Consider the following 24,081-nt stretch of genomic DNA (forward strand, 5'->3'; position numbering starts at 1 on the left):
GGGGAGGTCCGGACTTGACAACGGCTGGTGGCGTGGCTGGAGGGCTTAGTGCGGTTAAGGAGAGCCGTGGGATCCTCAGGATGTCTCTGAGCAGCAGGAGGGAAGAGAGCGCCGACGTCACTCGTGAGGTGCTGGTAATCCTGAGACAAAAGGCAATAATTAGTTTGAGGCTTGGAACAAGGCAAGAGTTTGCAGAGCATAAACTTAAGACCAGGCATAGTCACCATAAGGGGTAACGAACTGGCGTTGAACTGATGAGTAAGGTCTCCTTTTAAGCAGTATGGCCGATGAGGTGAGTGGCGTCAGCTGGTGGCAATCAGGGAGCAGAGCTGGAGGGGGAGGAGTCTGACAGGCACCATGACATCTACTTAGATTAAAATGGTGTCTTTGGTGTTTTTAACATGTTCTTGTGGCATTTTTCTCACGATGGAGGTCATACAAAGAGATAAATAGGCTGAAAGTTACATGTCTTAGTATATCTTTATTTAAATTGTTGTGAATTAGGAGCAGATGAATAATGCTAATTGATAAAGATGGTATTTGTGACATAGAAAAGAGACTGGGCGGGTCACACGCTCCCTACTCTGCTCCATTCTGATGCATCCACTTTCAGACAAATAGTTCCATGAACGTCTTTGTTTTCCACGTCTAAACTGGAATCTGGATTTAAATTGCTGGATAGCTCTGATATTGCTCGACATTTTTGTCCCATTTGTAATGTTAAGTTGGGGGTGTGAAGGGTTGATAGCTGGCGGAAAAGCATGTAAACAGAGGGATGTCGGGAAGTAGGGGCAGGCTTATTTCAGGTGAAATTTCTAATGAACTCCTGCCGCTATTTCCTAGATAACGACATATTTGATTTTGGCTAAAAACAGCATAAATCATAATTTAAAGACCACTGGGAACACTTTGACAAAAGATTTAAAAATGATCCAAGTGGGACTTTAAAAAGCCGTCTGGATTCAGACAAACAAACCCTGTTAAAGAATCCGAGGTCTACAGAGGTTACAGAGGTCTCAGTCTATTACTGGGAGGAATAAAAACACATGAAATGTAGGTCACTGTGTTGTTATTTTTTCAACTGCATCAGTCATGACAACAAAACAGCAAAGACAGCAGTATTAAGGCCTGATGGTGATGTGCTGAAGTCAGGCTGTGGCGCCGTGTCAGTTCTGATTCTCTCATGAAGGTCTGCGCTATTATCTGTAAATTAAAAAATAACATTTCAATGAAACAGTTTTCATTCACTTCTGTTTTCACTGTTTAATGTGTTCCTCACTCAAGAACAAAACAGACACTTCCTGGATGGGAAACTGAAATGAAAAGTTTTTATGGCTGAGTGGTTTTAAACTGATTACTGAGGTTGTCTGAAAATGTGAACAAATTACATGAACACTTATCTACAGTTATTAAAGGGATGGTAATGGACGGGTGATTTGTACGACTTCGATGTGCAGTGCAATGTTAGTCATCACTCGGAATTGTGGACAGAATTGTTAAAAGTTCAAGAAAGGGATGGAAGTCTCACTACAAAACTTTCTATTTCTATAATATTGGATATTTATTCATCAGACAGAAGTATAAAACTAACCTTTGACGTCCACAAACATCTTTAATTCAGTGCTGCTTTAAGAAGGAGAAGAAGCCCAACGGGGGCATGCAGCAGGATGCATGCATGAGCAGTTTAAGACTGCAGGGTCCTTTTTTACTCTGCTCTAGTCATGGAGATGCTGCTGACCCAATGCTGTGCATTTTGTCCACGTGGAGGCTGCCTAACCACAGACTGATCACTGTCTGGATAGGAGAACTGGACTGAGCCAGTGTGACGTCACCCATAGAAAATGACTGAAGTCAATTCAGTCGCCATTTTTTCGCCATGATGGAACTTGAAATCGTCAGTAAGCAGCGAATGGCCCGAGTCGGTCTGTCTCATTGTTTCTATGGCAACCACTCTTTCCAATCAGGAGTGAGCTTGTTGGAAGTCTACATCCCTTCCACTGAAAGCGGGCTCGTGTGAATCTGTCAATCAAACGTTCAGAACGTTTGATGCAGGACGACATGCTTGTACTGAGGCTTCTGATTGGTCAGTTTATAACTTGAACTACAGAATAAATATCACAAAAACATGAGGAATATCAAGAACATGTCAAGAAAAAAGTTACCTGAGCAAGAATGGTTATTCTGACTGATGACTGAGTAACAGCTGTTGATAGAGGTCTGTGGGATTTTGGCTTTTTGTAGCTGTTTCTAACGCCAGGAGGGAGTGGTCACTCAGTCCAGTTCTCATATACAGTCAATGAGACCAATCTGAGCACATTGTCACCAAGGAGGCCCTTTTACATCCCTATTGACGCTTGTTTTCAAAAACAAAACAAGCAGCCATTGGGGGTTCTGTTACACAAGTTAAAATTAACCATTATTTATATCGACAATTGCTTTATGACATATAAACAGACTACACAACCACACTTACAAGACAGTTTCACGGTCGTTGTTTGTGTCACATAGAAATGCTCATTGTTTATCCATAAAGACTGTGTCCAAAACAAACTTAAAGTGAATGACGACTGTTATAGCCTGTTATTTAAGACACACTCCCATGAAAATTACGTTTTTAGTGTTTTTAACATGTTTTTGTGGGATTTTTCTTATGATGGAGGGCAGATATAGAGAAAAATTAACTCAAAATTGCATTTCTGGGTATTTGTTCATTTAAAATCTTGTGAATCAGCTGCAGATGAAAAAAATGTAGTTTGAAAAAGCTGATAGTTTTTTAGTAAAAAGACTCAGGGCGGGCCAAAGTCTCCCTGCTCCACTCCATTCTGATCATCCACTTGCAGACAAACAGATCCATGAACGTCTTTGTTTTCCTCGTCTGAACTGGAATCTGGATCTAAAAAGCTCTGATATTGCTCCCCTTTTTGTTGCACTGGAAATGTTAGGTTGGGGGTGTGAGAGGCTGTAAGCTAGCGGGAGAGAGTGTAAACAGTGTAAAGGGATGAGGGGCAGTAAGGACAGGGTAACTCTACCCCAACAGTCCTGTCCACAACTCTGAGGTGAATTTCTGATGAACTCCTGCTGCTCTGCAGAAACTATGTCCTAGAAAATGACACAGGTTTTTGGATTTGGGCTAATAATCATAATTAAAAGACCACTGGGAACGCTTTGCAATAGATCAAAAGAGGATCAGAGTGGGAATTTAAAGATCTAATTGAATTCATATTGAAAAATTCCCCTTGATGTCTAATTTGGGGGCTTTAAATTTTTTAACATCAGCATGGCCAAGCCCAGGACTTTGGGGAACTAATCAAACAGTTTGGGAGGATCCTTAAATCCTAAACATCCTTGCATTTGTTAAGAGTTATCCTATGGATAAGTGATTCTGTTTGTATGTTTATGCTTCCATAAGCACAATGAAAACACCTGGGAGGGAGGTGTTTAGTGTCAACGCAGATGCTGTGATTTATTGTGGAGGCTGCCAACACGACCACAAGTCCCCTCCTGCGTCACCCTGAGCTCCTTTTAGCTCGTGTCCCCTCATGAATTATCTTCTGTAACTGCCTTGCTCATCATTTATCATCCTTTCCGTGCACGTCTGACACAACATCACTTTTTCCCCAACAGCAGCTCAGCCCACATGTCAGTCCAGAAAACAGCAAAGTAGGCCAAGCAGCAAACATTTCAGATTTCATGACTTGTAGCTCTAAGGCAATTAGGTCAACCAGAAAAACATTTATTTGTTTCTTAAATGATTGAACAAATTAGTAAAGAATGCGTTTTAGGCTTAAACAATTTCATTCATATTAAACGTTAATGCGGTGAGTTAAAGCCATTTGTGCTGCAGATTGTGTGCATATTCCCCTTCTTTATCATTTATGGTTCAAACAGAATATGATTCTTAATTAAAAACATTGAAAACATTTGTCATGGCTGGTTTATCCCTCATGACAACAATCCGCAAGCCGCTGTTCATTGGTGATTAGCTCATCAAAGGTCTGAGAACTATTCAAAATGAGTATTTAGTACAACGTTATAGAGAGGCCAACGTTTACAGCTGCATGGTTATGTTCCTCACAAAAAAGTCACATTTCCTAAACGTCTATACTCATTTTCCAGACCGTTGTCTTTCAGAAAGCTGAAAACTGCGTATTTACAGTGGCTTTACCTCCATTCAGCTGCTTTAAATAATCCAGTTGGTTGACCACATGCAGTAACCCTGCAGCTTCTGTCCAAATTACTGCTTTTTTTTTCTCTGCAAGGTCACGGCTGTATATTTATATGTCTTTTTCCACATAAGTGTCCTCAGAAATGCCTCCAGGATTAGCTAGTGGTGTTCTTGGATGTTTGACAGACTGCTCTAAATTTAAAACCTTTTCTTTGATCATCTTAGCCTGTGAAGAATCGTTGTCTTTGGAGCTGCTGTGCAGAACGCAGAGCCATTTCAGACTCACTCTGCAGAGCATCCAGGTTGTTTTTGCATTTTTTTAATCGTTTTTGGGAATTCTCTATTTAAATCCAAAACAGAACCCAGCATTGGATAATGTCTACATTCCGTACGGCCCCAGGCAGCATCATGTCAGTCATTTATTTTTTTAAATAGAGGAAGATAATGAAACTGCAAACTAACTTTGCTGTCGCTCTGCAGACCTGATTCAGGTTTTTAAATCATCATGAAAGGAATCAGCTATCAAGGTTCAGCTTTTGTGTAGAACTTTGAGGGAAATTTTGTGAATTCTGATGTTTGTAAAAATCCAAAGTGACTCCACTAGCATGAAGGTCAATGCAGATAATTCACAAAGTATTTAATGTGTATCAGAGCAAAAGGACTAACAAAGTGACCCTACTGGAATGGCAGCCCAATCACCATGACTTTAATCCCTCCATGAAAGCTTGAGGTCCCAAAAGGACAACTTACAAACCTGTTTTTGTGACTTAACCGCGCCAAAGACTTCAGAGAAAAAAAACCTCTGCTGACCGAAAGAACAACAGGACAAGCTCCTGTCACACTTGCTAAAAAAACGTTTTATGATGTAATGTTATGTAATCATTGAATTAAGTTGCTAAACTATGTTTCTGGAGTTCCTTTGATGCCTCAGCTCCGGCTACATAAAACAAACCCAAGGCTTTGGATGAATTACAGTCTGATCTAAAACTTACAATGAAATTACATGAATAAGTTGTTTTATTTATTTAAAAAACATTTTCAAGCAGTTCAGGAGAAAAAGATTCCTTACAGCTTTGATGTTATTAATCATAAAAATAAAAACAACATTTTGTATTTACTTCGCTCACAGAAACATCTTAAGCAAACTTTTTGATTATCCGAATCATTGAAGTCTGACAAAGTTGGCAAAATAAGGAAGACTGGACTGACAGCTTGGTTTTCTTGTTTTCCTGCATTTTTCAATATGTTACAGATTTGTGGCATCGTTGATCCCAGGGCTGATGAGGCTACAAAGACATTTTTATTAGACTATCAAACAAATAAGCAACTTTTTTAACCTGGTATACTGATTTGTTTTACCAGATAACTGGTTGTCAAGACCTGGTTTTGTTGATGCTGCAGACACAGTCAACACGTCACATCTTTTAATTCCTTTTTTATGCTGAATTCTTTCTTTTCTCTTCTATGGTTTATGGTGAATAACTTCAGGCTGTGGTCACCTTGGTAACCCTCGTCTCCTGAGGTGTTCTGGATTCCTGTGGTGGTTTTATCTTGTTATTCTACAAATAACATATATTAGAATTCTTTGACGTGCGTGAATCATTACTGTGAGTTAACATATGAAAGCAACGCATGAGGAAGTGCATGCCACTCATTTAGATCATTTTTATGATATTTCATGTTAACTGTAATGTGGTTAACATATTTTCTTCCGGGTAGGAAAATGAGCTGCGATGATGTCTCATATTTCATAAAAGTTGTTCTTTAGTGTGCCAAAGGTGATCATATGGATATTGTTTACTCTGAAAGGGTTAGAAACAGCATGAAATAGGCCTTTTAAATCAGTCAGTGATGTATTAAAGTGTCTTTTTCCGCAAGTACACATAGTCGTATCTAACTATCAAATTGCTCAAATCTGTAGCTTTTTTTTGGACTGCGTGTCTGCGAGGTCAGCTGGTGCAGGAAGAGCATAGAAAGTGTCGCTGATGAGGAGGTCAGTGTGCACACTGAGGTTAGAATTCTCCTTTGTTGTCATTGGTTTCGTGGAGCAGAAATTCCTATTCATATCTGCAGGGAGACATTTTTGACAACAGCAATAACTGCAGTTGGACTCATTGATAAAAACAAAAATAATTCAGAACATGAATGAAAGCTGAGAGTCTGCAGCTTTCTGTAATGAATGCCCCTGAGCGTGTGTGTAGGATAAACTAAGCAAATGGATTTTCTTTGACCCCATGTCTGATTGTTCTGTGGGCCGGCTTTGTCTCTGAAAGCCACAGGTGATTGCTCAAAACTCTGACATTTATGCAACAGCTCAAACCCTTTTTTATTCTCATAGCAACCTGTTTTATGGAATCCAGATAAGGTTCCGCCGCCGCTGCATCATCCGCTGGACCTCTGCTCATATTCAGATGTCAGAGGGAAATTAAAGGTCTGCGTTACTGAGGTTATTTTTAGACCCGAGCTCCGCTCATGTATTTCTGCAGCATCGCAGTATGCATCTGCCTGCAGACATGCATTCAAACATGTTGACCTCCTCCAATCATGAGGAAATAAGTGATGCTAAGAGAAGTTGGCACTCGCTGGCTTCAGGAACTCCTCACTGTGTTGCAGTCAAGAATCTTAGAAGCATAAAGAGAAATGGATGAATTACATTGCTGCCTTCTGCATTGCCATTCATCCTGGAGGAAACAGTTATTATCATGAAGTATAATCAAAAAATTGAATAACTTCGTAGCCCAAACACAACAATTTTAGCTTGGCAACTGTCAGGAGTACAAATATTTTGATTGTGTTTATTGATGTCGAAAATAAATCCTGTTTCTCTGTTGCTAGGAGACCACGATAACTGAGATAAAGCAGAAGATAATGAAGATCCCAGAGGCTAACGGCATTGTCATCGATGGCTTCCCTCGTGATGTTGGCCAGGCTCTGTCCTTTGAAGACCAGGTGAGTCTCTTTCAGATTTACCTTTCTTCTTTGCATTCTTTTCAAAAATACCCTCCTATCTAGCATCTCCCAACGTCTCATGAGTAGGAGACATTTCTCTCAGAGTTTGCTGCTTCCTCACTTTGGAGTTACTTCTGAGAAAAAGCTTCCGCCGAACTTCACCAATTTAAAAGTCACCTTTATCTAGTGTTCCTGACACATTAAACACTAGTTTGCATTTTCTTTTATACCTCATAACCTGTTTCAAGATTTCCAACAGATCAGCTTCATAAAACTCAGGGGGAAAAAATACATTTTAAGACCCACTCCAATGAAAATTAAATGTTTTTAACATGTTCTTGTGGCCTTTTTCCCATGACATATGAAGAAACTTAAGAATAAAATTGCACTTTTGAGTATTTCTTTATCCAAATTGGTGCAAATCAGGAGCCGAAGTACAAATGCTATTTGAAAAAGCTTGTCAGTGTGACGTACAACTTACATCACAAGCTCCCTGCTCTGCTCCATTCTGATGCATCCACCTGCAGACACATAGATCCATGAACGTCCTTGTTTTCCTCATCTGACCTGGAATCTGGATCAGAACTGTCCAGCTGGATAGCTCCACTCTTGATCACCATTATTTTTACGACAGTAATGGTAGGTATGGGTTGTAAGCTAGCGGGGGAGAGTGTAAATAAATGAGTGACAGGCAGTGGTTAAAGACGGCAGAATCCTAATTAAAAGACAAACGCTTTGAAAATAAATGAGTGGGACTTTAATGAAGCCGAAAATACAACAGTGCATAAGTCCACAAGAACACCCAAAATGCAAGAATTTAATCAAAATTAAAAAAAAGTCAAATAAGAAGAGAAAAGGAAAATATTCTCTAAACATCCCTGAACTAAACCAGGGAGAGCAAATCTGAACAGAACACAAAATCCCAAATACGGAACCAAACAAATTCCTGTATAAAATATTAAGCGTGCGATTTGGACATAATGGAGAGAAATCAAAGCCAGGAGAGGGATTTGGACTTCTGCCCAAACGCACGCTTGTTAGGGTGATGACTGCAGGGTGACTGTGAGTGCACCTGCTGGTTCCTGCAACGCAGTCATGCGATGGCTGGACAACACGAGTGTCCGTCTCCTGGGATGGACTCCAGCTGTGCTGTACAGAACTAAGCAGAGGTGAAAGATGGAACAACCACAAACCACTTCAAGCTTAAAAGAAATGTGTTTGCGATGTAGGAATAAAAAGGAAAAGAGGAATTCTGAGTCTATAGGCATCATGAGAAAAACAAGAAGGGGACATTATTGTCTCTGTTCTTTTCAAAATAATGTCCCTGTTGGTGAAAGTTGTTTAAGAATATTGTGTTTTACTGACAGAGAAAAATTTTAAACTTTTAATTTTGTAAAAAAATAATAAGATCTTTGCAGTAAATTTACAAAAAATTATCCTGAGCTTATTAATTTGTTTAATTATTATTTTTTTGGTGCTACCTTTACACATAAAGTTATCATCAAAAATACATATAGTTCTGTATTTCATCTCTTCAAAAGGATGTGAGTGATTGACAGATGCCTCTCAGTGGATTCAGAGCGTCGATGCTCTGAGACATTGTTGGGGTTTTGTTGCATTTAAGGACCACAGTGAGAACAAATACTTTTGGATTGACTTTTTAACCTTTAAACTGCTGGAGAAAGTGTCACTTCATATCCACACAGACTGCCGATAATGAAGGCACCTAATCTCTGAGAATTTTTAGTGTTTTTGCTAAAAGGCTCCTCTAAAAATTGCAAGAAAAAAATTGTTTTGCAGTTTTTTTTATCCGTTATGTAACTACAATTTAGAAGCCATCTGCCTTTTTAAAAGCTTCTCCAAGATCTCTGGAGAAGCATCAATAATTTTAGACTTTCATTTGAGCCTTTTCAAACTTTTGGTTGCAGAAACATAAAATACAGTCAGTTAACTTCCTGCTAAAATCCTGGTTAGGTATGTCACATGTCATTGTGTGGTTTAAAAGTGTAACAGAAAACCACATCACATGCATCAATGACTGATGATTTTTCGATCATGACAGTCAAAATCCTCTTTGTGGTTTGTGCTGAAATCAGAATTGATGCTGAAAGGACATCTGTCCAGACACAAATCCTGTGCGTGGTGCCCTCTGTTTTTGTGCCCTTAATGGATAATTCAGTGGGAAATTGCTTCTCTGGATCTTGTGCTTTAAAATATTTATTCTCACCTTGATTTGTGATTTCTCTCTGCATTCTCCACAACTTTTTATTTCTGATTGGAGGATTTTGTAAAGAAAAGAAGAAACATTTCAGTTTTTCTTTAAATAAAAGCACCAAAATGTTTTTATATTGCCGTTTTACTTTTTCCTTTCTATACTGTGAAATTCTAGCAATAAATGAGGTGGCGTGCCCTAAAGTCAGGCAGCTGCTGCAGGTTTTTCAGAATTCATACCAGCTCTGGCCTGAGTTGACACCAATCTCAATGTAATGCTTTCAGTCATCATGTTTCAGCTGCTGCCCCTGATCTGCATTTTTTTTTCCATTTCGCAGCCCTCCACCCCGAAAACGAGCACGTAACCAGCAGACTGCTCTGTCAGCTGCCACAGACGTTCAGAGTCTGTGCATTATCCAACCAATGACTTCCCGAGACGCCCTTGATTAAAAGTGTCAAACCTGCTGTCACTGAAGATTTGGCTCACATTTGGTGATCAATAAGACATTTTCGGTTTAAAAGAAATGCTTTTAGGCAGGTCGGGTCACATAACAGATGGAAAAACGTTAGTATATTATCAATACAAAGAGGACAAATGTGAAAACATCTTTTTCTGATAGCCTAAAAACTCTTAATGTGATGATGAAGAACCATTTGCCTAATTCAGAACACTTTATTGAAAGGTCAAACCTTTTAGTTCACCGTGTGACACAAAGTGGTCGAATGCTTTTAGATGCTCTTTAACAAATTCACTCTAATGTTTATCAGCTTTAAATGAACTCTCTGTGTCCACATGAGAGCTTGCTTTATTTGGGTCAGCGCACGGACGCTCTGACTTTATAATCCAGCGCCAGAAGCTGCTTTACGGGGAAAACATTGGAGGTCATCACAGCCGCAGGTCTCATTTGGGAGGGATTAATATTTAGAGGAATATTACCTTTGTCTCACCTCACCCAAAACTATCGTTCCAGATGCTTGTTCGACTTTAAGATCAAACTTTACACTCTTATATTTGGGATTTTTTTATTTTCTCATAGTTCTAATTTCATAGATGTTTCTTAAAATAAAAAACATTTTCATTTTCATGAGTTCAAAGCTGTGAGGTCAGTTGAACATATCCTGAAATGTTACTTAGACAAAAATATTTTTAAATGACGTACAAATGGTAAATGGCGTATGCCTGTATAGCCTTTTTCTATCTTCGTGGAAGGCCCAAAGCGCTGAACAGCTAAAGTACCGTTCACCCATGCACACACATTCACCCACTGATGGTGGCTCTGCTGGCACCAACCTATAGCCACCAGGAGCAACGTGGGGTTGAGCATCTTACCCAAGGACACTTCAACACACAAGGCGGGAACTGAACCTGCCATCTTCTGATAGGAGGTCGACCGCTCTACCACTGCACCACAAATGCCCATTAATTTACAAGGTCAAAAACTCGTTACAACTAGAGTTATGGCTGTACGCCCCCGATTGGCCACCGCATCTTCAGTTAAGTTTGCATCATTTACAGAGTTAGAAAGACACTTTTCTAGACAGACTTTGCTTCGTCATCACGTACTCTGATCGCTTCAAATAAATTCAGGTCAAATGACCATATTTGCACGCAATTTCACAACGGTCGCAGATGATGTCATCAGCTTGTGTCACATTTCCCAGCGATTAGGGCGACTCTGCTCTGATGGCCCTGCGATGACAAGTCGCTATGAAGCTATAAAGCAAGCCTTAGCAAAGTACCAGGGACAGTAATAAATACATCACACACGCAATTCTTCTGTGTCTTCAACTGCAGAGAGAAAACAACATCCACAAACTTATACTTTCTTTATGTGCAGTATGGAGGAAAAAATTAGTCTCATCCTAATTATGCACACAAATCGGATGAGACTGTTTTCTCTCCATAGTTCAGTCCGTTTAGTTCAATCTGTGCCCCATGTTTTGGTGAATCAGAGCTGAATGTTGGACATAAAGTAATTACAGAATATAAATATATTTTTTTGCCAAAAAAGAGTATAAGAAAATACCTTTTAAAGATATGCATACTTTGCATTTGTCACAAGAACAGGGACACGGCTGGATCCAAATGCAACAGGTTTATTAGCTCAGCCAAAAGTCCACAAAGCTAAATCAGGGTCAGGCAGGCAGCAGTCAATTACAGGCATTAAGTTGATCAGAGGAGAGACAGGATGGTCAGAATCCAGGCACGGGTCGGGTCGGGGCAGGCAAACAGAGTCAGAGTCAGGGTCAGAAAAAAACAACATTTGTGATAGTGCAAAGGAATAGTCCATCCTTGCATGTGCAGTATGAAAGCTTGGCAGAGGAAAGAACAGTTTTTTTGTAGGAAAGCAGCCATAGTAACAGTGTTTATAGTGTCTATCAGAAAATGCATCACTCATTTCCTGACATGACCTGTTCTTCAAAAAAGAAAAGCGTTAGATTATTTAGATTGCCAGTGTTACTATCACTGACTTTCAGTCTATAACTTCAACAAAAAAATCAAATTCTCTGCAGATTTTAGCAGATGGTTGCTTTGAAAATGTGGCAAACAGAAAAAGGAAGTTGCTATTGAAGGTCACTTCCTGTGAGCCAGTTTTTAAGACGTAACTAGCTCTTTTGATTCTTTTTTTTTAAATGGCGCAAATTTTATTTTGTCACATAACCTTGTCTTGTAAATACAATTCAGTTATTTTATGTGTATTTCTGGAATTTCAACAAGAAATTTGGCACAAATCTGTGGATGAGGAGATTTTTTTTTTTTGGTCCCAAAAGTCAGTGATGCAAATGGAGAAAGGGTTGCTGAACGAAAAAAATAAAGCAGTCTTTAAAATGCAATTAAATACATTTCTGCATTTTTCACACATCAATGTAAACACACACAATGCAACATTTCTAGAAATATTTGTATTAAGAAATTAAACATAGCTTGTACTGAAAGCACTAGAACAACCCAAGAAACCTAGAAGGCAAGATAAGGAATATATTTAGGTGTTAACCCTTGTGCTATCTTAGATGACCCCACCCTTACATTGACGTGTTATTTCTACCATGACAAAGGTGGATAAAGGTGGAAAGATTTCATGTAATCCATGGACACCAGTGAAGATCACAAATCATTGAAGAAAAAAGGTTCAGAGCACTGTCTAGTGGGTCTAGATGACCCAACTCCCAACGTTAAAGTGCCTAGTATAGCACAAGGGTTAAAGCAGTAAAGGATGAAAAAACAAAGATGTTCAGCACAAGTAGTCCAATGCAGGTAGTCAAGAATGTCCATCATCCAAAACCAGAAGGTGATCCAGGAAACATAAGTGGAGACAGATTCCATGTCATTTGGCCCATTTCACATGGTTGTGCAGGCAGGCGGGAGGAAGACATGGTCTGCATGGGGTAGAAATGATCAGAACACTTGGCAGAGAGAAGAAACGTAAAGAAAGAGGCTGAAGCGTGAAACAAACTCTATTCAGACTGAAGAAAGCTGTGAAATGGAGCAGAAAACAGGTCAATTCAATGAACACAATTATGGTAAAGAGGCATAAAAACAGTGAACAACAGGAAATGAACAACAAAATAAAAGTCTAAAAGCTGAAGGTTGGCCAAAAACCATAGCAGAGCCAGAAAATACACCTAACAAATAAATACACATGCATTATCAGAGCTACTGCATAGTTTGGAAGTATGAGGTCCTCGTTAAACTAGACTCATTTCACTATCATTTCAAACTGCTTGTCTCCTTTTTGAAACACTACAGGCTTTTAAAGTGCTGAAAGAAAGCAGCTTAGAATCAGATCAAACTAATATAATTTAGTTAACACAGTTTCTGATTTTTGGAAAAAGAATCAGGTTTATATTTTTCTGCAGCAAACCCTGCATGGAGGTTTCTGCTCTAAGCTTGCTTTAAACAACATTTTAATCCATTTCCTGAGGACACGAGGGGATTCATATCAAGACTCTGTGATATCATCGACAATGACTTCCTTACATATTTTTAATGAGCTTTTTGGCTAATAAATGTCAAACTTTTATCCCAAAAGATCTCCTGGAACCAGTTCATCTCAGTTTGCCAGTTTATTCCATAGAACGTAATAAGAAAAACAATTTCAATTCGATCTGAGGGATCAACTGCCCACAGTGATGTTAATGAGGTCGTACCTCTGTGCAGTTAGAGGAGTGGAATATTTTGGAAACACTCTTTTTTTTTAGCATCTCTGCCTGGTGTCTGCATGGTGGATTGCTGCCCAGGGGGAGCTGAAGGATTCAGGGTGATGCATGCATAACATGACTGAATACTTTTTACAATTAAATCCTTTTAGCTCTGTGACAAATCCTTTACTGCGACTAAAATCGGCAACTCTAACAGCAAATGTGAGGCCGGTCAGTATGCGTTTAGTTTGAGCCTTTATTTAGCGTTTTAAACTTTCATTTTTTCACAACATAAAATCTACATTTTTTAGAGCTTCAATGGCAGAGTTACAGCTGTGTGCCCTGGGTTAAATAAGGACCCGGGACGGTTCACTGGAGATGTAAACACGCAGATAACACTCCAGCGAATCTGTGTTTATAACTGTGTCCAAGAGACCGCACGTCAACAACTGTGTCACCGCTGACCGGGCAGGAGGCGATGACCACCCCTGCGCAGAAGCATCACTCCTGGGATTTACAACCGACCCGCCAGATTGAGCCGGTCATTTCAGGAGGCTTCCTTCTGGGTGCACTTTCAGAAGAATGGCTTAGGCTAGGGGTCTGCAACATTCAGCACTAAAAGAGCCATTTAGAGCCCAGTTTTTCACTGACCAAAACCCAGCGTGAGCCCCGAGAAAAATACACTCCACATGAACTTATTATTAAAGTTTTTGTTGCCATTCATTTATGAGTTGTAGCTTTACAAAATTTACAATGCTTAAATAATAGCAGTGTTGTAGGCCTGGATAACGATTTTAACTTCTTTTACTCTTGACAGCGGCATGTGCAAGTTCCTTTCCAAATAAAATGCATCCCGTGTCAAATGAGATCCTCCTGCTGCAGCAGATTTAACGTCATAGTTTCTATCAATATGACTTTGTTGCACCACCATCCTTTTTCTCCTTTAGCTATCAAATATAAATATGCTAACACTGGTGAAAAAATGTTTTTCCCCCCAAATCTATAGATGCATATACCATTCTATACCTTCATGACTTTGGCTCTGCACAGCAACACTGTTGTGCAGCAGAAGAGACCAGTATTTACTTTAATCTTATTACAATAATTAACCATCTTCTATGAGATGTTAAATACAAACATAAATCACAAAACATTATTTAATCAAAATTAAATAAAATATAAAGCATACATTTATTAAAAATAATTAGCATTTTTCTTCAAAACCATACACCCTCAGTGGAAGGAAGAAAGAAGGCAGAAAAAAGCCACATGTAGCTCCAGTGCCTCAAACAGGTCATGATCTGAAGGATTTTTTGAACTGGAGTTACCAGGACATGGCGTGATTTAAACAAAGAACTTTTTTACTGATCATCTCAGCAGAACGTCTGTGACGGCACCCAGACCTCTTTCTTTAGTTAGTCTACTTTAAAAGAAAAAATAACAAGAGAACTCCAGAAACATTTACAACATCACAGCACGGCACTCCTTTGTGGTTGTGGGCAGTTTCCTGTTTAGGTCAATTTAAAACTTTTTTTTTTACAGAGTTAAGACTGGTTTAAGAAGCATTTTATTTTTTAGATCCAAGAAAAACAGTGGTGATGCAACTTTGCCCTGCAGCCCCGAATGTTTCTTGCAGCTTGTTTCAACAATCTCCCTGCTGAAGCCTTGTCTCATCCGCCACACAAGTATTCAATGGAGGTGAATGCTGAACTCTAAAGTGCTCAGAAACGTGGCTTAGATCCAGTTTTAGGGACAACGTCGTCCTTTCTTCTTGATCTAACTCAGGAAACGCTGTTTGCTTCCATGCTGCTGCTGTGTTGTTGCCATGCGTGGAGCGGGCAGCATCAGCGGGAAGGTCTTATGAGGATGGCTCAAGTGAGCCTCCAGTGGAGTTTATATCTTTTCCTCTGAAATTGGTCTTTTGTTGGAGCCGTGCCTGAAATACAGACTGATGCAGTTTTCCTAGATTATCAACTAAAAGCCTTGATCACATTCATACTGAGATTGTGCTTGTTCTCAGCCCCTGAAAGTCAGTGTGTCCTTACTTGAAGGGTCTGTATGGTAGCTAATTTGATCAAAAACACAAAACAAGATGTTATTTAATATTATTATCTATAGGTTTAAACACAGTCATGTTGCTTTCTTCCAGTTTTTTAGCTGCAGCTTGCTGTGTAGGATCACAAATCAGATTTTTATCTGATGAAACAGCTTTTGCTTTTCTCTGTTCTAGTCTCTTAGTGGATCATTTGCCTTGAAAATACCTTTTTTTTTCCTAAAAGACCTTTAAACAAAGTAAGATGCTTGTGAAGTAAATACAGTGTCTGCAGTTGCTAGGAAACATCTTTGGGTTCATTCAGAAAAGCAGACTCCTTTTACATTTCTGCAAACACGTCTTCTGGAGGTCAAGCATGACCTGTACATCAATATGTACTGATGTTTTTCTCTGATGTGATCTAATCAAGGCTAGTAACAGAATTTATGTTGTTCCATATATAGACAAGATTGCTCAACGCAGAAAAAACAATGCGGAAGTAGAGGAAACACAAATGAGGCCATCCTTATGTAACGACTGATTCTGTTATCTATGCGTAGTTCAGTTTTTTAACCTTCCTCTGGTGTTAGCTTTCTGCTGCGGGTGTTAGCGGGTCATTTTGGACCCGTGTATTAAATCAGCCATAAAATACCCTAAAAACAATTTTTTATCATCCAAAGTTTTTCTTAACTCTTGTTTAGATGGTTGGGCTCCCTTATCCATGAAAAGATTGGTTTTAATATTTTTTTGTGGCCCCCTGGGCCTTTGTTTTTAACAGCATACCCCTTGTTTTCAATGTCTAAAAAGTGGTCAAATGAACCTTAAGAGAAGAAGGCAACAAAATAATCAGTTGTTCTGTTACCTGAGTGTTACTAAGAGAAATTAAAACACATTTCTTAAATGTTCAACAAAAAAAAGATTTTAATTTTAATATTATCAAATATAGTAACATCTATGGTGTTCGGGTCATTTTTGACCCGTATATATTTACTTCAAGAAAAGGGCAAAAACAAGTCTTTTTTCCACACAATAGAACTTTAATACAATATTTAACAATATGAAAAACAGAACAGTCGTAAAAAATAAAAAATTACAATAAAACAAAGATTTGCAAAGTCAAATAAACAACAACCAATCAAGAAAATCACACCAAAAGAGATCAAGTACTTGTTCTATAAAAACTCTGTGCAAACAACATGCCTGTGTGTGTGTTTAGATGCACGTGTTGCAAAAAGTTACACTTTTAGTGTGTTCTTGCAACACTGCATAGTGTTGCAGGTGAAGCACACTTTGTAGGTTTTTCTGTCCATATTGCTAGGGCAGACCTGACACCTCTTTCTTTCTCAGCGAGGTGGTCTCACTGGCATTGTGGCTGCGGCTGGAGTGCTTGAGGCAGGGCTGGCTTCTGAGGGGGAAGGTGATGCTGATGCTCTTCTTGTTGCTGTGGATGTGGATGGCTTGTTTGGGACCCCTGCAGCTGTCTGACCAAGTCTGCAGCAGCCGGAGCTCGGGGCACCCGTTCCTGTTGCTCAATGTGTGGCTTGACAAGGGCATTCCCGAGCTCCTCAAGAAACATTCTCCGCTTGGTGTTTTGGGTTGAATTCCACACTTGGTGAATATTGGTCCACAACACAAATGCATTGTATGTAGACACATTGAAGATGTTGTAAAACACAACCATTGGCCATCTCCTGGTCATTTGCCGGCAAGTGTAGGTGGCAGTAAGCTTGTCCAGATTGTCCACTCCTCCTTTATTTTTGTTGTAGTCCAGGATGATTATGGGCTTTTTGTCACTTCGTGACCCCAGGGGTCATTTTGATGATGTTTGCAGCAGCTGTCCTTCCATGTGCATCAGGAGGAACTGTGCTCCAACGGATGTTGCCACGTTTGGATTGGAATGATTCAGCAGGAGTAGCTTCAGCACCAGTGACCTCCTCTGCAGACTGATCACTTGTGTCTGTTTCTTCCAATTGGTACTCCACATCATCTTCGTTCTCAGCTCGGCCCGCTCATCTCCATCGCAAAAATCCTGTGTGTCCTCTGCCTCATTTGCAAGAAATATTTGATCCAAAACTTCATTTACATTGAATTTTCTCCTCATTGTTGCATCCTGTGAATTGGAGATGTTTACTCTGCAAGTCACCACCTCTACACTCAAATGACTTGACAAGTCTCTCCCATTGTTTGTTCTCACAAAAAGGCAAGGAGAAAAGCCCCTAAATGAAGCTCAAGTGGTTGGAGGAAGAGGCTGTTGGTTGATTCTGTGTTTATGATTTCATTTTTGTCATTTTTTATTGTTTTATAATCGAAAATTTTAACCGGGTCAAAAATGACCCGAAGACCACAAAAGTCATTTTTTTCATCAGCGCACTTTATAATTTCGTAAAAAAAATAATAAAGCTTTTATTTTGTTCAAATGGAAGTCCCTGACAAAGTCAAAAAGTTTCAGCGCAAAAAACAAATGTATGAAGTACTTTTATGCATGCCAAAACTCAAAACGGGTCCGTAGGGACCCTAACACCATAGGAAGGTTAATGAATGTTTTGCTAACAAATCATCCTTTTTTTTCTTCAATTAAAGTTTGTTCAGAATCGAACATAATCACCTCTTCTTGGATTCAAACTCTTGCAAGAAATGTTATTTAATTCACAAATACTTTTATTAACCATTAATTTTAGAGCCAATTAAATTATTATTGCATATTACAAAGCAATTACACAGTGTTTGTCCTGAACCAGCACCCTGCAGCTGAGCTCCAAATGCTGCACACTGCTTTTACTGAGCTTATTGTAGCGCCGTTAAATGTCCCAGAGGAGCTGCTTAAGACTTCTCTCTCCATCATTAGCAGCAGCACGACGCTTGTGGGCCAACAGAGGAGTTAAGAGACAGCAGAGAGGAAGAGGCGCTGAGGGAGATGCTACTGTGATTAAAGATGAAGGAGCCAGACGGGCGCACAGCATTAGAAACTCCGAGTCTGGAAACTTCATTTGGCTCCAGGCGAAGAATCAGACATTCATTTTTTTGCTATTCGCTAAACCTGAATGCAGTTTATTTTATGCCGTTTTGGAAATGTGACTTATAACAAACAACATTAACACCCACCTGGGCTTTTAATGCTGAGCTGTTGTCAGCTGTCAAATTAATTTATATTAACGATACACTTTGCTGTTCGACTTTCAGTGTGGATTTTTGTAGCTCTGATTCTATCCGTCAAATCAATTAACATAAACATAAAGGCTGTTTTCAAAACTCTAAAGCAGGAAATGACAGATTTTAAAGGGTTTTTTCATAAGCCATTCAGTATTATGTATTACCTATGGCACAGTAAATGACGATTTTCTTTAATGAATTAGAAGTTATTTTCATAGTTCATTTACCCAGAAGAAAGACGACTCGATCTTTGAGGCTCCGCCTTTCCCTCCTTGTGGGTGTCGTCCACCCACAAGGAGCAAAAATGGAGATTGTGCATATGAAAGGGAAGCGTTTAGCCGATCACTACTAGCTCCACTGAGAAAGTGGGCGTGTCTGTTAGCCTGGGGGGCAGTTCTGGCAGAACAGACTCTTCCTGGAAGGGGAGGTTCCCCACTTTGTGATGTCACAATTGGAGGACTCGCTCATTTCCATTCCAAATTCCAAAATCGCGCTTTGGAGTGTTTTTTTTTGTAAGGAATAAACATTATAATTCACATAAAAGCTCAAAAAGTTGGCTTTGCGTGACATTGACCCCTTTTTTAAACCACAGGCACACATTTTTTTTATAACAAGCTCAGAATAACTGCATCAAAACCTTCAAAACAGGAGAAGAATTTCTTCCTTGAAAAAACATTTTCCACATTCTGAACAAGGTTTTAAAATGAAAAGTAAAGCAAACAGAGCACGTTGAAATAAATAGAACTGCAGTCACATCCACCTTATTCACTGAGGTGTAACCACAGCTTATTACATTTTTTGGTCACCTTGGAACCAGAAAGTGTTTATTGAAATGTAATGCTAAAAGTTGACATTTGTCAGATGATAGAGTGTTTCTCCACTTGCATCTAATTTCTGTCTTCAGTTTCTAGAGCAAAATAAGGGCTTTCCTCTCAGGGCTCATAGTTTTTTCTTAATTGTTTTAGTGATTGCATGAGTGCAAGTTTCAGAGTGAATCATAGGAGAAAGTCCTACTTTGTTACTTATCTGTAAATTTAAGTAACAAAAACAAACCATAAGGCAACTGTGTTACACTCAATACTGTTGAAATGCTTGGAAGTTTTAATGTTATGGACAGCATAAACACTTGATCAGTTTATTGTTCGATCAGTCAGACTGACAACATTGGATGTGGAAAACTTTGTTTATCATTGAGCCACCAACTGCATGTTTTGCCTCTCAGAGGTGAGAATAGAAAACTGTGACTTAACAGGATGTGCAGTGAAACTAAAAATACACTGTTTTGATAGACTATACAGCAAACAAAACATGTGTATAGGTGCTACACAATGCAGGTCTGATGCTTTCTTAGAAAATATGAAATAAATAAACATCCACAAGTCAAAGTAAAAGGGTCCAAATGATGATCCATGTGGAATTTCAATCTTTATTTAACTTTTAATAGAATTATCATTACTGACAGCAGATAATAGAGTTAGATAACAAAGTTGGGAAAAGTTCTGGAAAGTTGTCCATTCATAATTTCTTTCGACCATTTAAAGTTATAGAAATGTCTTATTGATGAAGTCAGAATGACGGATGTGATCTTGATTTTAATAACAGTTGTTCAAGAAACACATATGAATGAAAACATATTCAAGAGTTTACCAAAGAACCTTAAATCTGACAGAAAAGGAAAAAATATCCCCTGCCAAAGACAAAAGAATGTACCTAGAGATGACAACATTTAGAAAAAATGTAAAAGCTGAACCAGAAAAGGACGAAAAACTGACATTTTGAAAAATCTCAGTCATGGTGTAATGGCAGAAGAAAAAAAGAAAGAACAGAAAACTAAAAAAAAACAACAACCTGGATCTCCACACCAAGCCTAAAATCAAAACATGACTTCATAAATCGAAATCCAAGAGAAAAACACTAAAGGCGCACATCTTCAAGGATGGAACTGAAACCTCATCAACACATGGTTTTTGTTCTGAAGGACTGAGAGTTTTCCTCTGGAGTCCACGCACACCAGCTTGGGAATGAGCATGCAGTTCTCCGAGGACGCTCAGCATCCATTTTCATTACTCACCCCATGCTGCCACTTTGCCCTTTACAGAACCACAACAGCCATTTGTGAGCGGCTGCTCTCAGACCTCTGCAGTCTTTATGGCTGCCGTGAGAGACCGTCCTCTCCTTCATCCTCCCATTGTGCTTTTTCACAGACCTGCAAATAGCGAGTCTGTCCAGTCATTCCAGTCAATCTGCCTTTGTTTTCCTTAAGTCTAGAACACACAGTGACACAGCAAACAGGCTCAAAATAATTTATCTTTCCTCATAAACATTTATGGAGGTATTTCATTCGGATAAAAATGTCTACATCTCTTTAACTGTTCTCTCCTTTCGACTTTCTTATTTGTTTGCGGTTTTTCGTCAAAAACACTTAAATCAGCGGCTGTTCGGAGGATTTTTCTGCATGAATCTGCCAACCTTCCTTCTTACTAATGCAGTGAAAACAAGACCTGGTTGGCACAGCTCACTTAAGCCGCACATTCCCTTAAACTTCAGAGAAGTAAGACATCACGCTCGGAGAAAAACTAATTAGCCTACTGCAGATTGTGGGAGCACATTGCTTCATTCACCTCCTCCCTGGAGTCTGAGACTTCCACAGGCTGCAGGCCACGTTAAACACAACAGTGACGTTATGTAACCGCTGTTTCTGCAAGTCCACAAAGCTCTCCCACTCACAACAGAACAAGACAACGTTTATACTCTTAGAACATGCACACAAAAAACGTTTGTCCTCTCAAAATTACCGACAGATTCTTGGCTTTTGGGTGCTTATTTATGTAAACTCTTGACTCTCTAGAAGCCTTTGTGATGTTTTTTGTCAGACAAATGCACTCACATTTTTACAGATTCTCACTGAAAAATTCAGGAGGTCTGAGCACTGAAATGTGATTCTATTGATGCCATTTACACAATTACCTTACTTCATCCAAGTTGGCATTTCTTTAAAAACTGCAGACTCCACAACATGGGCATCTTTTATTGATTTATTTCTCTTTTTCTATTATAATAGACCAGCTGTATGGTGGGCATTCACAATCCCCTGAGTGTCTGCTGTTGCTCCCTGTCAAAATTGGCTGAAGACTTAAAAAAAAAACCTCAACAGTCAGTTTCTTGCAGACAGATGGAGACGTCTACAGCTACAGATGTTCAGAGAGGCAGAGCTTGGAGCATTGCAGCACAAAAACATGATTTCCGTTCATGCTGCAGCTTTGGCTTATGGGTGCAGGTAATATTTTTAGTTTGTACATTGTTTATTTGGCTATTTCTGCTCATCTCTGCAGATGAGTCATTGATTCTGCCCAGATAGAAATACAGAAAAAGTACAGAAGTCGTGAAACACATGAAAAGAATTTTTTTTTTTTTTTTTGGTTTTATATAATTTGGGTTTGGGGAGCCGGTTTAGCTCCTGCTGGTTTGCGGCGCCTTCCGTCCGTGAAATAAACATACTTTCACATCTCTTTGTCAAGCATGACCGCAGCGACCGACTATCTCCCCACATCAACCCCCCCAGGCCTGAAGACACACAGGCACCTTTGTTGTCTCTATGGAAACTAAAAAGTTGGACTTCCAACCAGAGTCCCGTCGTCAGATTGACATGCACCTCAGAGGATGTCACTCATGATATTTTCAGCTCTGGCAGCTCCGCAGATCAAATGTAGGCTCTGACAGGGTCATCATGGAAATGAAGCAAACTCTGGTTCTGATGGGAAAAAAGCTCCAATGAGGTTTTGTGATGGGAAGAGGTGGAGAGCTGGATGAACAGTTGCCCGGCTGAAGATGAGGGCGATGTTTGACTCACTTTAGGACAGATCGTTGCTTCCTTTTTGATGCAGCTTCTCTTCATACCTTCAGACCTTCCGCCGCTAATTAAAGAAAGTATTTGTGCTGCAGTGTTGGAAATGAAAGATATATAACAAAATAAAATAAAAGATAAAATAAAAATGTGTTTTTATCTGATTTCTTCCATTTCTTTCAGTCAAAAGCAGCTTAGATGTTTCCTTCAGTGTTAAGGAACTGAAATCCTGATGCTTATTTTAAGGTTATTACATTCAATTGTATTAGTTTTTTCCTAATAACTATGAGATAAAAAGAAATACTCGTGCTGTTATGTAACTTTTCAGCCAAGGTGCTGATTGTTGTCATTTCTTTGCAGATAAAACTTTCCTGAATTTTCTTGAGGATCTAAACAAATTTTGCTGCTTATTTTTATTTTGTGTCATGCTGCTTATTTTATCTTTGAAAACGAAGAACCTGAGCAGAAAAAGCGGCTTATTTAACTTGGAGACAAAAATAGATGCACCGTTTTTTTCCACAAATGTTTTCTCTCAACATAAGGAAGATGCAGCTGGATGTCAGATGTAGACGTGTCATGAACTGATTGTAGCGTGCTTCAGGGAAGATGGAAAAATGGCAATTATCTGATAAGAAAAGCAAAAAATCTCCTAAATGCTATTTTCAGTTCAACAATGAAACATATATCAACCATTGCAGTCATGTTTAGTTTAAGCTGCAGCCCAACACGGCTTCCAGTAACTCCTCTTCATGTGTTGATTTTATCCTTTTGTCAAAACCGAGTAAAGTTTTATAAACTCTTGTCACCTTTTGGATGCATATTAAAAATTCCAACAAACCATTTATTATTGATAAAGGCAGCAACCTCATCTGCTCATCTGCAGGTGATCCAAACCGGGGGGTGTGGCAAATACGCCTATTTGTCATCCCAGTGGCCATTCCAGGAGAAAATTATGATGTTGTTGCTTTTTAAAGCTCTATCAGCTCAGGAACAGGTGCTAAACAACCGATTCATGACTGCCGACTGCCGTCGTTCTAAACATTTTAGTCCCTGGTTGGATTAGTTTTGACCAAACGGAGGAGCTGGAAGTGGAGCCGCAGACACCAAGTGAACTCAGACGTATGTGGAGAAAACGGTGGGAATTGCTTTATTTCAAGCAATCAAAACAAATGAAAACTTCAGAAGACAAACACTCATAATCAGAATTGAAAGTTTCTTCTAAAAAAGTGGGGGGCAAAGTTTTCTGCCTGAAAAAATAAGATAAGAAATAATTATATCTAAAAATAATCATATATATATATATATATATATATATATATATATATATATATATATATATATATATATATATATATATATATATATATATATATATATATATATATGATTATTTTAATATATATATATATATATATATATTAAAATAATCATATATATATATATATATATATATATATATATATATATATATATATATATATATATATATATATATATATATATATATATATATATATATATATATATATATATATATATATATATATATAAGCATGTTATTAAATTATTAAATATATTCATTGTGTAAGT

At 38.8% G+C, this 24,081-nt stretch overlaps 1 protein-coding gene across 1 annotated transcript in view; it reads left to right on the forward strand.

Annotated features, from left to right (window-relative positions):
- ak5 (adenylate kinase 5) overlaps positions 1–24,081 on the forward strand; it is a 107,160-nt gene that overhangs the window by 10,409 nt on the left and 72,670 nt on the right. Inside the window, exon 5 of the mRNA XM_004078698.5 lies at positions 7,001–7,114. Within this exon, the coding sequence (XP_004078746.1) occupies positions 7,001–7,114 (114 nt within the window). The remainder of the gene's footprint in view (positions 1–7,000; positions 7,115–24,081) is intronic.

The sequence above is a fragment of the Oryzias latipes genome, chromosome 17 (genome assembly GCF_053564925.1).
Source record: "Oryzias latipes strain Hd-rR chromosome 17, Olatipes_Hd-rR_3.1".
NCBI classification, from domain to species: Eukaryota; Metazoa; Chordata; class Actinopteri; order Beloniformes; family Adrianichthyidae; genus Oryzias; species Oryzias latipes.